Raw genomic sequence first — 15,086 nt, 5'->3', positions numbered from 1 at the left:
AAAACTGTGTCGCGAATGTTATGCAACCCCCATAACACCTGAATTAGTAATTTTATATTCAATACTACTGCGACCCAAATATGATGACTGCATAACATGGAAATATCTGTGAGTATCATTTCTGCAAAGATAAAAATTATTAGTGATCATGTTAGCCCATATTATACCAAGCGCTGGCCTTTCGTCAACGTAAATAGCTTCATATTTGCTAGGTGAAACTACTGCAGACACCTGTAAATAAATGTCCCGGGAACATGATATTAGAGGCAAACTAAATCTAAAAACACGATACTTGTATAAATGGGTGACTAAAAGCCTCTCATGCTTATACAAAAATAAATTATATACATATTACTATGATAACTCAATTATGATTGAACTTAACTGACCTGATTAACACAAACAACGGTGAGATTATACTGCCTAGCTAATGTATGTAATTGACGTGAAATATTCCATAAGTCTTTTCCTCTGTTCTTCAGTTCTGTGGTAGAATATTCACCTCTGTATGGTGCAGCAATCGAGTCTAATACCAATAATCCTATTTTGCGACATGCCATTAAATACGGAATTCTTTGAAGAAGACATTTCTCCAGTTCAGACTGAAGAAATAATATAAAAATAGATGAGCAATAAAAATATTTTCAATAACTGCAGAATTCCTACTAAAACTTATTTTGAATCCAAGAGTGCTTACTGATTCGATCACTCTTTCGACAAATATATTATTTGCAGTGATGTTGAATTGTGCAGCTAACTTCGAATATCGAAGTAGATCCTGTAGTCGCTTGCTTGGAAATGTTCCCTCAGTAGATATGTAGATTGCTCCTGAAATGGCATTTATCTGAATTATCTATACAGATGTTTTTTTTTTGATTGTCCATTATTATGTGTAAACGAAAGTAAGTTCTTTGATGGATACGAGTTCCGAAGCAAATGTATTATGAAAGGAAAGACGTATTATATTTATACCAGCATCATAACCACCCACTGAAATTGGAAGCTGCACGGTCAAGCAGAGTTGCAGAGCAATTTGAGTTTTTCCAGTACCAGCTGTACCATAAATTTGTGTGACTCCTCTATTAGGAAAACCACCTTTCAAAATCACATCAAGATGTGGACACCCAGTTGAGAGAAAATTCTCTTCATTCATAAGATAATTTGCACTTACACCTGATGAGAAAGTAACATCCATGATATTGTTTGTTTCTAAATACTGATAATTTCATCGAAAAATTTTAATAGTATGTATGTAGAATCATCAAGATAGATGTTCACCTTTAACTAAACCTCTTAATTCTTCGTTAGGATATTTTTCGCTGCTTCGATCACAAGCGGGTGACGAATATCGAACTTTTTTTGTCTCTATTTCGTCTTCAGAGTCCAAATCCCTCTCCGAATTCATATTTTTAAACTTGTGACCACCTGACTTTTACCGCTATTCAACGTCGTAATTAAAAACGTTAACGAAGAATTCTCTTCCGCCTAGTTGGTTCACACATTAATTTTCTTCGGCCAACTTCATTGAGGTAGTTTTCACCACAGCCATGAAGTCAACCACTATTTTAGCATGCATGTGTAAATTCCATGACAGCTTGTTTGGTGCGTACGTATGTACGTTCAAGGCAGGTTTTCGTGAAGTGCCCACTGTAGCTCTGAATTCGTTGGTGTCCACGAACTCCAATAAAAGTCGAAAATAATTTGTGACCATTTATTATCAAGTACAATGTTTTTTCTTGTCTGACACCGGATATTTATAACAGATTTAATCGAAAAAAATCGAAGTGACGAATTTCTCTGCAAGTGTGAAATGACAAGTGCATTACGCCCCTTTTGACTTTTTACAATGACGTCATAACAATTGTTCACCCGAATTGTAACCACAACTGGATGTATATGATAAAAGTATCGAAATCAGTAAAAACTCGTCGATAACAGCGAGCACGGTTCAGCGGTGAGTTGTTATCAATAATCGACTATAATTCGTACACGATTAACAATACATTACTTTCCGACGTATATATTTATACTTGTACGTGTTACCAAATGTGCTTAATTGATGAAAATCACTTGGATTCACGTATTGTTTAAATGCTCACATCTACTTGTCTAATACTATAAATATTAACATTTGGTGTATGTAAGCCTGCATCATATAATATAAAATGTATAGATATTATGTTCAGCTCAAAAAAATTTTATCGTTTACTTTATATCATCAGTATGTCATCTGTTTAAGTGATATACGTCCTGTTTTAGTAATCATATAATAATTAAATCTCAGAACTGCTGCAACAATAATGCTTCTAGGCACTATCTCGGATTCTCTTGTAAGCATTCTGATAATTGCTCTTTCGCTTTCCGAGGGTATATCTGTTTTGTAAAATCACCTTGCTTATGACTAGTTATGAGATTCATTCTGCTGCTGTGCCTAATTTCAACTACAATTTGTCAGATATTAGCAAAATTAAGTTCCATTCAACTTTCCAGCTGATACATACTCTTGATCGATTAGATAACGTACCATCTAATACCTTTGTTTACAAATAACAGTGGTCTAAACGTTTTCTTTTTGAGTTATTTACAGTGGAATCAAATCATAAGAATATCCGGAACATAATGCTTTGCATCATTTTTTATTTTACTTTTGTGCAAAACTAAAAACTGTTTGTTCGAATGCATGCGTGGATGCAAGAAATTAGAAAACACACTGTTTTCAGGGGTCTTAAAACAAGTAGTATGATACTCAGGATGTACACCAGTAGGTTATAATTTGACAACAATAAATTACGTGTTCATCAAAAAAAACCATCCGATAAATAGCTGTATTGGATCTACAAATGATTACCAGATTTTCCTAAATGATAAGCTGTATTTGTAACTTGATGGTCTATCAAATCAATATAAAAATCTCAAGGGATCACAGAAAATATGATATTAACCCTTAAATTCCATTGCTCTCTCTTGCTTTTGAAGATTGAATTTGGATAGAACGAAATTTGAAAAACGTACTCAACAAAATAATGAACTACATGAATTTGTTTTTCAATCCTCATCAATAACGAGTACTATTTCCACCCTGCTAAGGTGAGATGTCACAGACTGTTGTAGCACCAAGCGGAATGGAACGTAGCATACACGAAATGCTCAAGGATGCTCCATCCTTAAATGAGAGCGAAAATGCAGTACATACTGGAACACCACCACCGCACAATCCTAACAATCACAGTAGCGGACCATCGAGACCTGCTACTATGAATCTACCTGCTGGCAGTCCAACATCACAGAATGGTTAGGCAATGAATTGTATCAAGTTTGTTTATTTTCTAATCGTCATATAATTCATCTAAATAAATATTCAATAATTCGATATTTTCCGTCGGCAGCAACTGTGACAACCCCAAATACACCACTTTCAAATGGCGATGCTCAGACAATGCGTTCTGCTCAAAGCAAGATTGAAAGTATTAGGAACTGGAGCATTTCCACGTATAAATGTACCAAGCAACTGATGTATGAAAAGCTTGGTAAAACGTCACGCACTGTAGATTCTGGTAAGAAAATCTCACATGTTATTGCAAATCTTGTGACTTCCGTTTTTGCTACCCAACAGAATTACGTACTATCCATAAGACTGGTATGATTAAAATTATTGACTAATTACATTGCAGAGCTTGAGGCTCAGATTGAACTTTTGAGAGACACACAGCGGAAATATTGTAACGTATTACGGCTATCCAGAGCCCTGGCATCCCACTTTCATCATGTGGTGCAGACTCAGCATGCGCTGGGAGAAGCATTTTCAGAATTGGCACAGAAATCGCCTGAATTGCAAGAAGAATTTCTGTACAATTCAGAAACACAGCGTAACCTTACTAAAAATGGGGAAACACTTTTGGGGGCCTTAAACTTCTTTGTCTCGTCTGTTAACACTCTCTGTAACAAGACTATTGAGGATACACTGTTGACTGTCCGTCAGTATGAAACCGCTAGGTAATTATTCAACGCTTTGAGTATCTGATCTGGTGGAACTGTATTTAATACGAAGTGATTAATTGTCATTCAATTTCAACAGAATAGAATATGACGCTTACAGAACTGATCTAGAAGCTTTGGCGCAAGCTGCGAAAACAGATGCTAGTAGCGCATCTAGAGTGGAAGAAGCTCAAGCCAGTTATGAACAACATAAACAAAATTTTGAAAAACTTCGATCTGACGTTTCAATAAAACTTAAGTTTTTGGATGAGAATAGGGTATGAAAAATTTCAGTTTCTATGTTCATATACATATAAATGGACAAATTACCATTGAAACACTTTTTTTTATCATCTTCAGCATCAATTATCAATTTTTATTCGTTATCTGATTTTAGATCAAAGTAATGCATAAGCAGCTGCTTCTGTTTCATAATGCTGTGTCAGCCTATTTTTCCGGGAACCACACAGCATTGGAGGCTACATTGAAGCAGTTTAACATCAAAGTTAAATCGCCAAACTCCTCCCTACCGTCCTGGCTAGAACAATAGAAATGCTGTATGTTGTAATTCATGTTAAAAATCTATCATTTTATTGTATTGATCTCTTATTGTCAAGTAATCAAGTGGAATAGCAAGACATATGATGCCCTAGTTAACGCTGGTTTGATCGGATTACAAAATCCTTAAGGCAAATATGACAGGTCGATTGTAAACCAGACTTATTAATTGATGTGTAAATTGTCTGTTGATACTATCTAAACTATATCTTACAGTCCCATTTTCAAAACTGTAAATTCTGATAAAGTTGAAGCATGTTTTCTTCTTCCTACATTCATATAGTTTTTAATGATTTGTGTTTTCAGCCATGAAAATGTCCAGTCATTAATGCCTAGAAATGAAACATCTACACCAGCATTCTGCGTGCCGGATGTAGAGGTATGTTTCCACTTGCCACGTCAGTCAAGTAAATTAAAATCTGTGCCACGCCAATACAATGACGTCCTCATGCTAGATTTGCAGAACAAGAATATGAGATCTTCATTAAGCTGAGTGAGTCTGATGATTTTTGGTAGATATAATGCTTTGTTCTAAGTTAAAATACTAATCTGTTTATGGAATTTTCACCAAAATTGGTATCCATTCGCCCTGTGAACTGTTAGAACGTTATGGTCATATCTGTATCCTAGGTATTGTCGTTTGAACTATTGGATCTTGGAAAGACAAGACACAATTGCGATATTTGGCTAGGTATGCAGTCATATCCGACGTACACTTTTGAGAATTTTCTAAGATTATCATGATTTTTATCAAGATGATAAGGCACTTGATGGAAACAATTAAATTCTTGACATTGAATGACCAGCAATTGTAGTCAACATAGGTTTAATCTGGGTTTGATGACTTCTTTCTGGGGCTGGCATATCTCAAGAAATGACAATAGTAATCGATATTAACTTAATGAATAATCAATGTATACATTTCCATTTGGAATATTTATTTTATGTCTATTGTACTCGCGTGAAAGATATATCGAGTGTAAACAAACGTAAGAGTTTTCCAGAGAACTCTGAACCGCCAAAGCCAGGAGCAAACGTTAGGATATTTTTTTCAACTATCCTGAGTTTCGGTCAATAGGCGATAAGAAAATTGGACCATTTACTTAATGTAAGTCCTGAGAGCATCGTGTGTATGGCACACAGAATTTCCACTTTCAATTAGCTATGTAGATCAACATGGTTTATCCTTTTGACTCAGAAAATAAAAATACTTACGCTGATACTTTAGATAGAACTGTTTATAGATTTGAAAATTGTATGTTGAAATCGGGCCTAGTCACTATACCCTAGTATACAATGTATATTGTAGTTACTGAAGTAGATGATAAAATGCAGGCAAAGAATAATTAGAACAATGCAAGTCAGATTATTGCGTATGAGTAGAGAACTTTGATACCGTTGATTATACTTATATTCTCATCTTTCTTACAGTTGTCTTGTTTGCTAAAAAGAAATATATTTCTACTACAGCACTCATATGGCACTGATCATAGTTCAAATAGGGACTATTATTTCTTCATCATAATGATATGTAGCCGTGATTGATATTTTACTGGCAAAGACATAAGAATAATTATTACTTTCGTACGGCCATAGCTGGAGGAAAAAAGTCATCGTATTAGAAAATAAATAACTTGAATAATATAAATCAAATTCATTACCTGTAAAAAAATGAATGCATGCGTAGGTATCTATAAATTGTCGTCCAGATAATATGAATGGATAATACAAGTACAAAATATACTCGAATATATTCTGAGTAAGAAATAATAATCTCGCTTAAAAATGTGTCGTAACAAATCATTTCGTTATAACTTCTGTGATTTTTAAAATACTATTTAGTGATAATTATTTATTATATTTCCCATTAACTATAAGAGTGCTGTGTAAAATAACTTATATTTTGTTGACCTTAGAATTATTTATTTGCATCGTATTAGGAGTGCCAAGACAGTCCGGTATTCCGATGAAAAACTAAATGTTACTCAATTTGAATTCTAATACCATCAGTAGAGAGATTAACAAGACAAAATTATGATACTGCATTTATTGTTCAGATTAGGTACTTCATAAAATTGCTATACGATCAGTTGCCATATTAGATGATAGAGAATCGACAAACACAACTTATTGTCCGCGCTATTAAAAACAAAGAGCTTATAAATGGCTCGTCACTCGTTTACGGAATGGTAACACAATCCTTAGGAAATATGGAAACCAAATGTTCGAGCACTAGCAATTCAAGATATATCAAAGAAATAACTTACCTAATTATCAAAGCGAATTTATTCATTATTTTCATCAAATCATCTCTGCTGTATGGAGTGGATCATAGATGGCATGCCGCTAACCCTGAACCTTTCTAGCATAAGTATGGATTATTATATTACAGATCTCACATAATACAGGCATAGTAGTCGGACTATGTATAGTTTGAAGTTTGTTGATTTCAGTGACAAGAACATTACTATCATAATGCAGGCATTGAAGTTTGCAAAGTTTTTACACCAGTGTTTGTAGAACATTAAGATGTGAATTATAACTTTAATATGACACGATTTATCTGTATTAAAAAATAAAAGTCAAAAATAAGTGTAATTATATTAATCACATAAGATTGGCTGGATGTTTTACTGTGGTGCAACTACTGTTTAATTAAAATGCTTAGTTAAAATGCATCTCGTATGTCTCGATTATTTTCTCCTATCATTTGTGGCAAGCAAAATAAGTTGTTGCAATATAAAACGTTTGGGGGCAATACAAATATGTTTAAAAATCAGGATTGTGAGAACCTCACAATAATATTTGGAGAACATACATATAGTATACCTGTGCATACACGTTCTCATCAATAAACTAATGCTTATGTATTTATGACAAGACATGTTATCCAAATAAACGAATCAATTCCTGAAGAAGAATTGTCACAGACTAATTTTTCAATATACTTTTCAAAAATTTTTTTCCATGTCTAAAGAGCTAGTTAGATATTCAGGAAGTTTACGTGAATAATTATGAGAAAAATTCAATAACTGAACATATCAATCTCAACAGTTTGTATTTGAAATATTTACAATGTAATTAACTAATGAAATCTGTATCATACAGCTGGAAGATTTTGTCACAAACTTTGACTTGTTTCTGGAACTTGCGTGTCTTGCTGCAATTGCTGTTGCTGTGCCTCTGCTGCAGCATTCATTTCCTTTATTCTTTTATTGACTAAAATTGGTTGTACTTGCACATATACTTCCATTATTTTGTGGTTGGCGTTAATATGTTTTTGTACGCAATTACTTATGCAAGCTTCCTACGAAAAAATCTTTGTATGAGATGACTTAAGAGAGATACAATATCAAACCAAGTGAATCTTTGTTGATCTCACCTCGTCCAAGCTAATATCTCTAGAATTGAATGTGTTTGTGCATCGCCTGAAGCACGTGTCAGAAATTTGATTGTACAACAAGAGGAAGTCTTTAAACTGCAAACAAATAATAAAAGCAATCACTCAAGATCTGCTTGATCGAGGAACCGAGGAACCGAGTTATTCACAGTGTTGATTTTATGAAAAATTTTGACAGAAGATACTAACATTTCTTATCTGTGCCAAGTCCATTTTTGGAGAAGCCTAAAATATTTGTTTTGAAGCAATTATCAAACTTTTAGTGACAACACTTGAAGTCAGTAATAATATTTGAAGCACAATTGTCGGATCAGTTTTTATGGAAACCGCATAACTAACATTGATGCATCGTGAAGACGGACCTCGTTAAAGAGAGGTTAGGTGCTACTACGAATCCAAACTTTTAATATGCTGTGAACGCCGCTACTACTGGCTTCAAAATTTGCGACAAATGGGTTGAGAGTGTGATCATATAACCTGAAAAAATGAAACGAGTTCAGAAGGATATTACTCTAAAAAAAAAAATACCGTGATGATTATGTTTGCAAGTTATTCCGAAAAGTGAGTTGTCCGATAATTGGATATGAATGCCTGGAATCAATGCGAAATTATCTATGAGCCTCTTTACAGCGTTGAGTATACTAGATACAGTTGATGTGAAAATGGAACTGTCACAGGAAGGTCTGCGAATTTCTTCAGATCCTGACACAAAGGGATTCGATTTGTCCGCTGGCATAAATTGGATTTATCCACTGAATTATCCATTGCGAGAGTACCAATATAGCATAACGCAAAATGCGCTATTTAATAACACCCTCGTTTGTCTACCGACTGGTAATTACATGTTTTGACATAACTTTATTTACTTTTGATTGAATCCAAAATCAATGCCCATGTCACAGTGGTACTATGTTAATACCATCAATGTAAATTGTAGCGAAACGTCGTTTAATGGCTTGAAAACATGATAAAGATCTTGATCTTATCATGAAATTCGATAAGCATCTTGATTTAACTTGGTAGCTGAATCTTCATTGGTTTTTGTTTCAGGACTCGGTAAAACTTTCATTGCTGCTGTGGTGATGTATAATTTTTGGAGATGGTACCCAAGAGGAAAAATAGTCTTTCTGGCTCCTACTAAGCCGCTCGTGTCTCAACAAATATCTGCATGCCATGATATTATGGGAATCCCTAGTTCTGACACAATTGAGCTTACAGGTAATGCAGTAAATCTGTAATGAATTTTGATAGAATAGCTATCTGTACCATGTCAACAATTCTGACCACACCATTTATGCTGTTAAAGGCTCAATGAACCCAAAGAATCGACAAATAGCATGGTTTACTAAACGAGTAATATTTGCAACTCCTCAAGTATTTCAAAACGATTTGGATAAGCAGATAGCACCTGGTGACTTGGTTAGATGTGTAGTTATAGATGAAGCTCATAAGGCTATGGGAAAACATGCCTATTGCGAGGTATGTTCATTGACTGAATCATAGAAATATCTGAGTGGACAATATTGACTTATTGAACATCAGAGTAGCAGGAATAGAATGTTGATCACATAAGGTTTCTCATAATTTCAGAGTCTCCGCCTTTTACGTACAAAAAACGTTTGCTTTCGAGTTCTTGCACTATCAGCTACACCCGGCAGTAGAGTAGAGGATGTTTGTCAGGTAAACTTTGAAATGATTATATCTGAAGTTATACATTGAGTTGAATATAAAAATAATCAACAAGATATCTAATAGGGATTCATCAAAATCATGATAAAGCTTTTCTATAGACTTCTCTGCTTAGAGTAGGTATTGATGTCACGTAAATTACATCTCGTGTTTCAGGTTATCCAAAATTTAAGCATCTCCAATTTAGAACTACGCGATGAAACATCACCTGACATCAAGCCCTACCTCAATAATAGGCAAATGGATATTATACTGGTTCAATTGGATGCAGACTTGGCTAGATTTAAAGAAAAGTATGTTGGGATTATGGATCGTTATGTACGAGTCCTCATCCAGTATAATGTGTTGCAGGGTAATGCAAGTACACTGAGTAAAGGGAGAGTAAGTATTGATAAACACAGCACTGTAATAATATCCAATTATGCAAACTCGATTTCTATTTTGAAAACGATTTTCATTATGCAGTATGCCATTCTTATTTCAATTATTTTATTTATTTGTTTATAGATATTTTATGTATATAAAGAATTTCAAGCAAGAACCAACAAGCCAGCAAACCATGGCCAAATTACGAAAGCATTATGCAGGTGTATGTCTTTATATCATGCTTATGATTTATTGACACGACATGGCCTTCGTGCATTTATTGCATTTTGTCAAAGTATGTTTATTGTTTTTCGAAATTATTTATTTACTATTTTTGGCTTGGCACCATATCAACCAGAAAATCTGCTAATCACAGCGATATCTGAATCCCTTTCAACTCAACAGCCCACTCTACCGATGTCTGGGTAACCCAAGAACCTGCATTACAAGAATTACTTGTAGAAATACAATCATTTCTTGGCCCATTCCCGGATGTTCGTCCTTTACCAGATGGTACCATAAAAGAAGTGTGTGCTTACGTATATTACTTTTTGCCATAAAATTTTATCTGAATTGTTCGAAACTGGTACAATTTTTTTCATACTAATTGTTTATTTCAGATTCCGAAAGACTTAGTTTTCGGTCATACCAAGGTTTGCAAGTTGAAGAACATTTTGTTGGAGCACTTTAACACATTTGCTATGAAAAACGAAGAGACTAGAGCCATTGTATTTGTCGAAGTTCGTATTTTGTACACAAAATTTGCGGACAGTTTAACATAGATTTTACATACCATCTTTTTTTCTATCAATTCCAGTACAGAGATAGCGTTATTGAAGTATACGTTGCGCTGTTGCAATTGAGACCAATGCTTCGGCCCAAGATGTTTGTCGGCCAAGCAGGTCAGAAACAGAAACAACAAATGCAAACAATGAAGGCATTTCGAAATAATGAAGCTAACGTTCTTATTTCTACATCAGTTGGTTGGTAGAAATTGATCCTGAATGTCTTCATGTTTTCAAATCACATTACTCAAAACAAACTAATAATTGTCACAGGTGAAGAAGGCTTGGATGTTGGAGAAGTAGATTTGATTGTCTGCTTTGATGTATCACAAAGCTCTCCCATTCGTCTGGTTCAAAGAATGGGTCGTACAGGTCGCAAGCGGGATGGACGCATTGTTATGTTGGTTACTGATGGTAGAGAACATCAGGTAATAGTGCAATCAGTTCGTTCAGACAGTTGTAAGTTAATAGCTTGTGAAATAACGATGAGATCAAGTTCTGTAATTTCATACTTTTTTAGTCGCTGAAATCAACCATAGCTAAACGAGACTCCCTAAATAAGAAAGTTCTTCATTCAAGTAGTGTAATTTCATCCATGTTTCAAGAAAGTCCCCGCATGGTACCTCTTGATTTCAAACCAGTGTGCACTAAAATGCATATCGTGTTACAAGCTAAGACTCCAAAAGCTACGAATAAGCGGAAACGCAATGGAAAGAATGACAATGTACAGCCTCAGATCAAGAGAGTAACAACCACTGCAAAAAGCAATGCAGGTCAGTAAAAGTATAATTATAAATTGGGCCGTTTGTGTCAAATGTTTGTCCTTTTGCAGTGTTACAGGTTCAAAATGATGAAAAAAAGTCCAGCCAAGACAAGGGGAAGACTAGTTCAGAGAAGGGAAGGTCTACTCAATTGTCGATGTTGCGATTTTTGGAGAAACCAGAAACAAATGAAAACACTCAGAAAAATGCAGCTGATGTGACACAACTCATTTCAGCAAATTATTCGACAAAGAAAATTTCAAAAACAGATTCTGTAAAATTTTTTACTTCTGATACTGTCGCAGTACAGTTCTTAACATTATGCGCAATCAAAGCATCAAAATTAGAGCAATCATATGACAAGTCGAACCAAATGGATGAAACTGGTCTAGACTTCTCAACAGATGACAAAATCGAAGATTTTTTTCACAATCTAGTACCTAGCTTAGATGTTTTAGAATGTATAGCATTCTTAGAAGAGCCTGTGGAAGATCAGACATTTGAAGAAACTGAAAATTTAGACTTTGATCAAGAGCACAATCACGTAGGTGCTACGGTTCATAATCAAGTCTATAATTTTGAGAATTCTAACATCGATAATTCTACAACACCTGGAGAACGTCGTTTTGAAGATTTACTCGATGATTCATGTGGATCGGATGAAACAATGATTCTCAACAATGACCAACAAACTATGTCGAATTGTTCGCTGCCGGAAATGCTGAAAATTGACGACGAACATCAAAGTTATAACATGTTGATTACTCTTGCAGATGAAGTAATACACAATAAAGATCATAACAGTCATACTTCACTACCAGTACAAAATTTCCTTGATGAGCCAGGTACTTTTGAGAGATTGTTGGATGAACTTTCGGATGATGATGAGCAGCAATCTGAAGAACAAAACAATCTTTCGACTAAGGGGTGCTTCGAAAGTATCTTAGATGACTCTTCCGACAGTGAAGTTCCTTCAAGCCAGGGTGAAGTAGATTTTCGATTAAGGACGCATAAGAATTTGGGAGGTTCCAGGCGTAATGGTAATTCGAATAAATCCCATGAACCCAAATCTCAATCTGAAAAGGATCAAATCACGAGACCAGACCACGGCATAAGCAAATCTCTGAATTTCGGTAAATTACGTGACGCTAATGACACAAATCTTTCATCTGTATGCGGCGCGGACGACAAATGTATCAGAGTCGACGTAGATTTGATCCGGGATTCGCGATTCTTTGTGTCAAAAAAAGAAGACTGTTTAAGTCCGAGTATTAGCATTCATCACAAGCCTACTGTCCCAGTTACCGTGACAAAAGCAGTGAATACGTCAGCAAGCAAAATGAATTGTGATGAGAAAAGTGTAACCAAACATTCCATAGAGCTAATGGATGAGGATGACGATGTACTCTTTGTGGCTGAGATAAGCACACCGAGGCATACCGTGAGTAAAAAACAGTTGCGAGATAAAAATTGGGATGAGAAAAATGACGGCGTATCATTCAAACAAAATGATATAAAATCAGAATTGATAGATGCAAATGAATCGCACTCTGATAGCACTCCATCGACTATAACACAAATTCTTGAACTACTTGACAGAAGCAATCAACCTGTTAAGAGAATGAATTTGAAACAATTGGCTAAAATGGATAAAATCCAGCAAGTTAATACAGCTGCAGTGTCTCCAATGAAAAAATTAGGTAGCAAAAAAGTTGCCATGGACGATTCAAACAACACGAACATTTTGGTGTCACCCTATTTTAGTCAGAAAAGCAAAAATGTACATAACGTCAGATCCCTTGAAGCTGCACAACCACAGTTCGATGATCTAGACTTATCCGATCTCAAATGGGATGATGATTTTGAAGAGGATCCAAAACGTTTAGACTGTACCGTTGTAACTGACCAGATAAATAAACAATTCAATGAACAATCTTCAGTGGTAAAACCTGGACCACTGATAAATGATGGAAATATGCCACAGTTATTGAGCCAAAACGAATCATCATACAATATTGATGCTGATAGATCGCCAATTTTCCTACTGCGTAATAGGCGAATCCAGAAATCTTCAACAAAGACCTCACTAGTTTCAGATTTTGATAACTCCGAGTGGGAAAAGGATTATATATCCCCAACTAATCCAGTTAAAAAATTTGAGCGGTCAGAATCACCGGTGAGTCTTGAGATGTCGACAAAAAAGCAATTAGACAGTAAAAAAAATATAACACTGGAGCCAGGCACAAGCCAGGGCCATTTTGATGATGATTTCGAATTTAAAGATGATATTTTTTGTCGGATTGATTCTAAACCTGAGGTTAAAAAAAATTGTGATTTCAACATCTATCACATGTTATCAAATCATAATAAGGTTGCACGGCCAAAGAAACAGGTCTACTCGTTTCGTTCTGGGGAAAATGCTGATCCAAACTTGAGACTATCAAGTTCTGCAGGCAGAAATGTATCAGACAGGCGAAAAATTGCGGCACAGGATCGTTGCTCGGATAATGGTAGAAGATCTCGAGTACGAAATCGTAAGAAATCTAGCTTTTTGGATGACGAAGCTGAAATACTATCTGATACATCAAGCGGATCTTCAGGGGCTGATGATGATTTAGATGATTTCATAAGTTACACTCAGCCATCTCCTGAGAAGATTGATATGAAAAAACATTATTTACAATCTATCCAAGAAGTCCAGACAGGCGGTTTCCATTTCCGATTACCCAAACGTGTTATCCCTTATGAAGAAGTATTTTCTCAGTCCATGGACAAAGAAAACTCAACCTATCTGAATGTGAGTATAACAATAATAAATAATATTAAAGAATTTTTGATACTGTTCATTGATGCTTACCTGTACCTTTGATGTTGAAGAAACTACTTCCAACTACTTACTTTATTTTACTTTTATATAATTTATAGGATTCGTTTTGTGTAAGTAACAGCGAGGAGGATGGTCTCATAGGGTCAGATGAAATCACCATTCTTGAATCAAACGAAAGAATATTGAATGGTAAGAAAAGAAAACATCCAACGAATGGCAAAATATCTTCGACCAAGAAGAGAAAATTGAAGGGTAAATCATCAGATAGCAGCAGCAGCGAAGATGAAACTGAAAAATTAAGGAAACAAATCCTTGAAGAATCAATGATTTTGAGGAGGCGGAAAAATTAGTAATCATGCTAGAAGGACCAACCACTGGGCCCTCCAAGATACAGTATTTGTAGATAATGTGTATTGATTATTAGATATTTTACAGCCCAAGTGATCGAAGTGCTTATTATTATTGGTTATTTATGAAAAGAAATGTAATACTATTCTCTGTGATATCTATTAAAGCCATTTCGTTTATATGTGAATATTGAAAGAGGATTGTTTTTTTCGAAAACCATGAAACCTATAATGAAACTGATTCCATATTTTCATGTTATCAATTCGCTTCACAAACAAATTACTTCGTTATTCAAAATAAATCACAAACGTGAATTAATATGAAGCTCTTGGACTTCCGAGTTATAGAACGTATGTACGTACGTTCACGTGCAACAC

The 15,086-nt window shown here is 35.0% G+C and overlaps 4 protein-coding genes across 9 annotated transcripts; 2 read left to right on the top strand and 2 right to left on the bottom strand.

Moving 5' to 3' along the window:
* Window positions 1-18: 18 nt before the first annotated feature.
* LOC105690548 (DNA repair protein XRCC3) lies at window positions 19-1,449 on the bottom strand. Its single transcript, XM_012408401.3, has 5 exons — window positions 1,279-1,449; window positions 973-1,173; window positions 698-828; window positions 390-602; window positions 19-231 (listed from the first exon to the last, which is right to left on the bottom strand). The coding sequence occupies exons 1-5, from the start codon at window positions 1,403-1,405 to the stop codon at window positions 19-21; spliced, it is 885 nt and encodes a 294-aa protein (XP_012263824.2). The 5' UTR covers window positions 1,406-1,449.
* A 366-nt stretch (window positions 1,450-1,815) lies between these two features.
* Window positions 1,816-7,211, top strand: LOC105690547 (arfaptin-2). Of its 5 annotated transcripts, XR_007280118.1 has the most exons (8): window positions 1,821-1,954; window positions 3,088-3,291; window positions 3,387-3,554; window positions 3,672-3,993; window positions 4,076-4,253; window positions 4,373-4,532; window positions 4,840-5,026; window positions 5,164-7,211. XR_007280118.1 is itself a non-coding variant. In XM_012408399.3 (7 exons), the coding sequence occupies exons 2-6, from the start codon at window positions 3,123-3,125 to the stop codon at window positions 4,523-4,525; spliced, it is 990 nt and encodes a 329-aa protein (XP_012263822.2). In that variant the 5' UTR covers window positions 1,816-1,954; window positions 3,102-3,122; the 3' UTR covers window positions 4,526-4,532; window positions 4,840-7,211. The 5 variants fall into 5 exon arrangements, 4 of the variants coding, with proteins under 4 accessions (XP_012263822.2, XP_012263819.2, XP_048516263.1 ...); XM_012408399.3 differs by having other exon boundaries at window positions 1,816-1,954; window positions 3,102-3,291; window positions 4,840-7,211; XM_012408396.3 differs by having other exon boundaries at window positions 4,840-7,211.
* Window positions 7,212-7,574: 363 nt separating this feature from the next.
* Window positions 7,575-8,262, bottom strand: LOC105690640 (mitochondrial import inner membrane translocase subunit Tim10 B). Its single transcript, XM_012408624.3, has 3 exons — window positions 8,123-8,262; window positions 7,916-8,011; window positions 7,575-7,840 (listed from the first exon to the last, which is right to left on the bottom strand). Exons 1-3 carry the CDS (start codon window positions 8,144-8,146, stop codon window positions 7,655-7,657), a joined length of 306 nt encoding a protein of 101 aa, XP_012264047.2. The 5' UTR covers window positions 8,147-8,262; the 3' UTR covers window positions 7,575-7,654.
* Window positions 8,263-8,362: 100 nt separating this feature from the next.
* Window positions 8,363-14,896, top strand: LOC105690639 (ATP-dependent DNA helicase MPH1). Of its 2 annotated transcripts, XM_012408622.3 has the most exons (14): window positions 8,363-8,494; window positions 8,564-8,767; window positions 8,984-9,151; window positions 9,240-9,412; window positions 9,524-9,613; window positions 9,779-10,003; window positions 10,130-10,283; window positions 10,394-10,515; window positions 10,609-10,728; window positions 10,806-10,971; window positions 11,047-11,201; window positions 11,294-11,546; window positions 11,606-14,331; window positions 14,460-14,896. In XM_012408622.3, the coding sequence occupies exons 2-14, from the start codon at window positions 8,596-8,598 to the stop codon at window positions 14,709-14,711; spliced, it is 4,776 nt and encodes a 1,591-aa protein (XP_012264045.2). In that variant the 5' UTR covers window positions 8,363-8,494; window positions 8,564-8,595; the 3' UTR covers window positions 14,712-14,896. The 2 variants fall into 2 exon arrangements, with proteins under 2 accessions (XP_012264045.2, XP_012264044.2); XM_012408621.3 differs by lacking the exon at window positions 8,363-8,494 and having other exon boundaries at window positions 8,521-8,767.
* Window positions 14,897-15,086: the final 190 nt, after the last annotated feature.

Source organism: Athalia rosae, chromosome 1 (genome assembly GCF_917208135.1).
Source record: "Athalia rosae chromosome 1, iyAthRosa1.1, whole genome shotgun sequence".
In the NCBI taxonomy this organism is placed as follows: domain Eukaryota; kingdom Metazoa; phylum Arthropoda; class Insecta; order Hymenoptera; family Athaliidae; genus Athalia; species Athalia rosae.
Note: the sequence above shows the minus strand (reverse complement) of the source record. Positions and strands in the feature narration are given on the sequence as shown.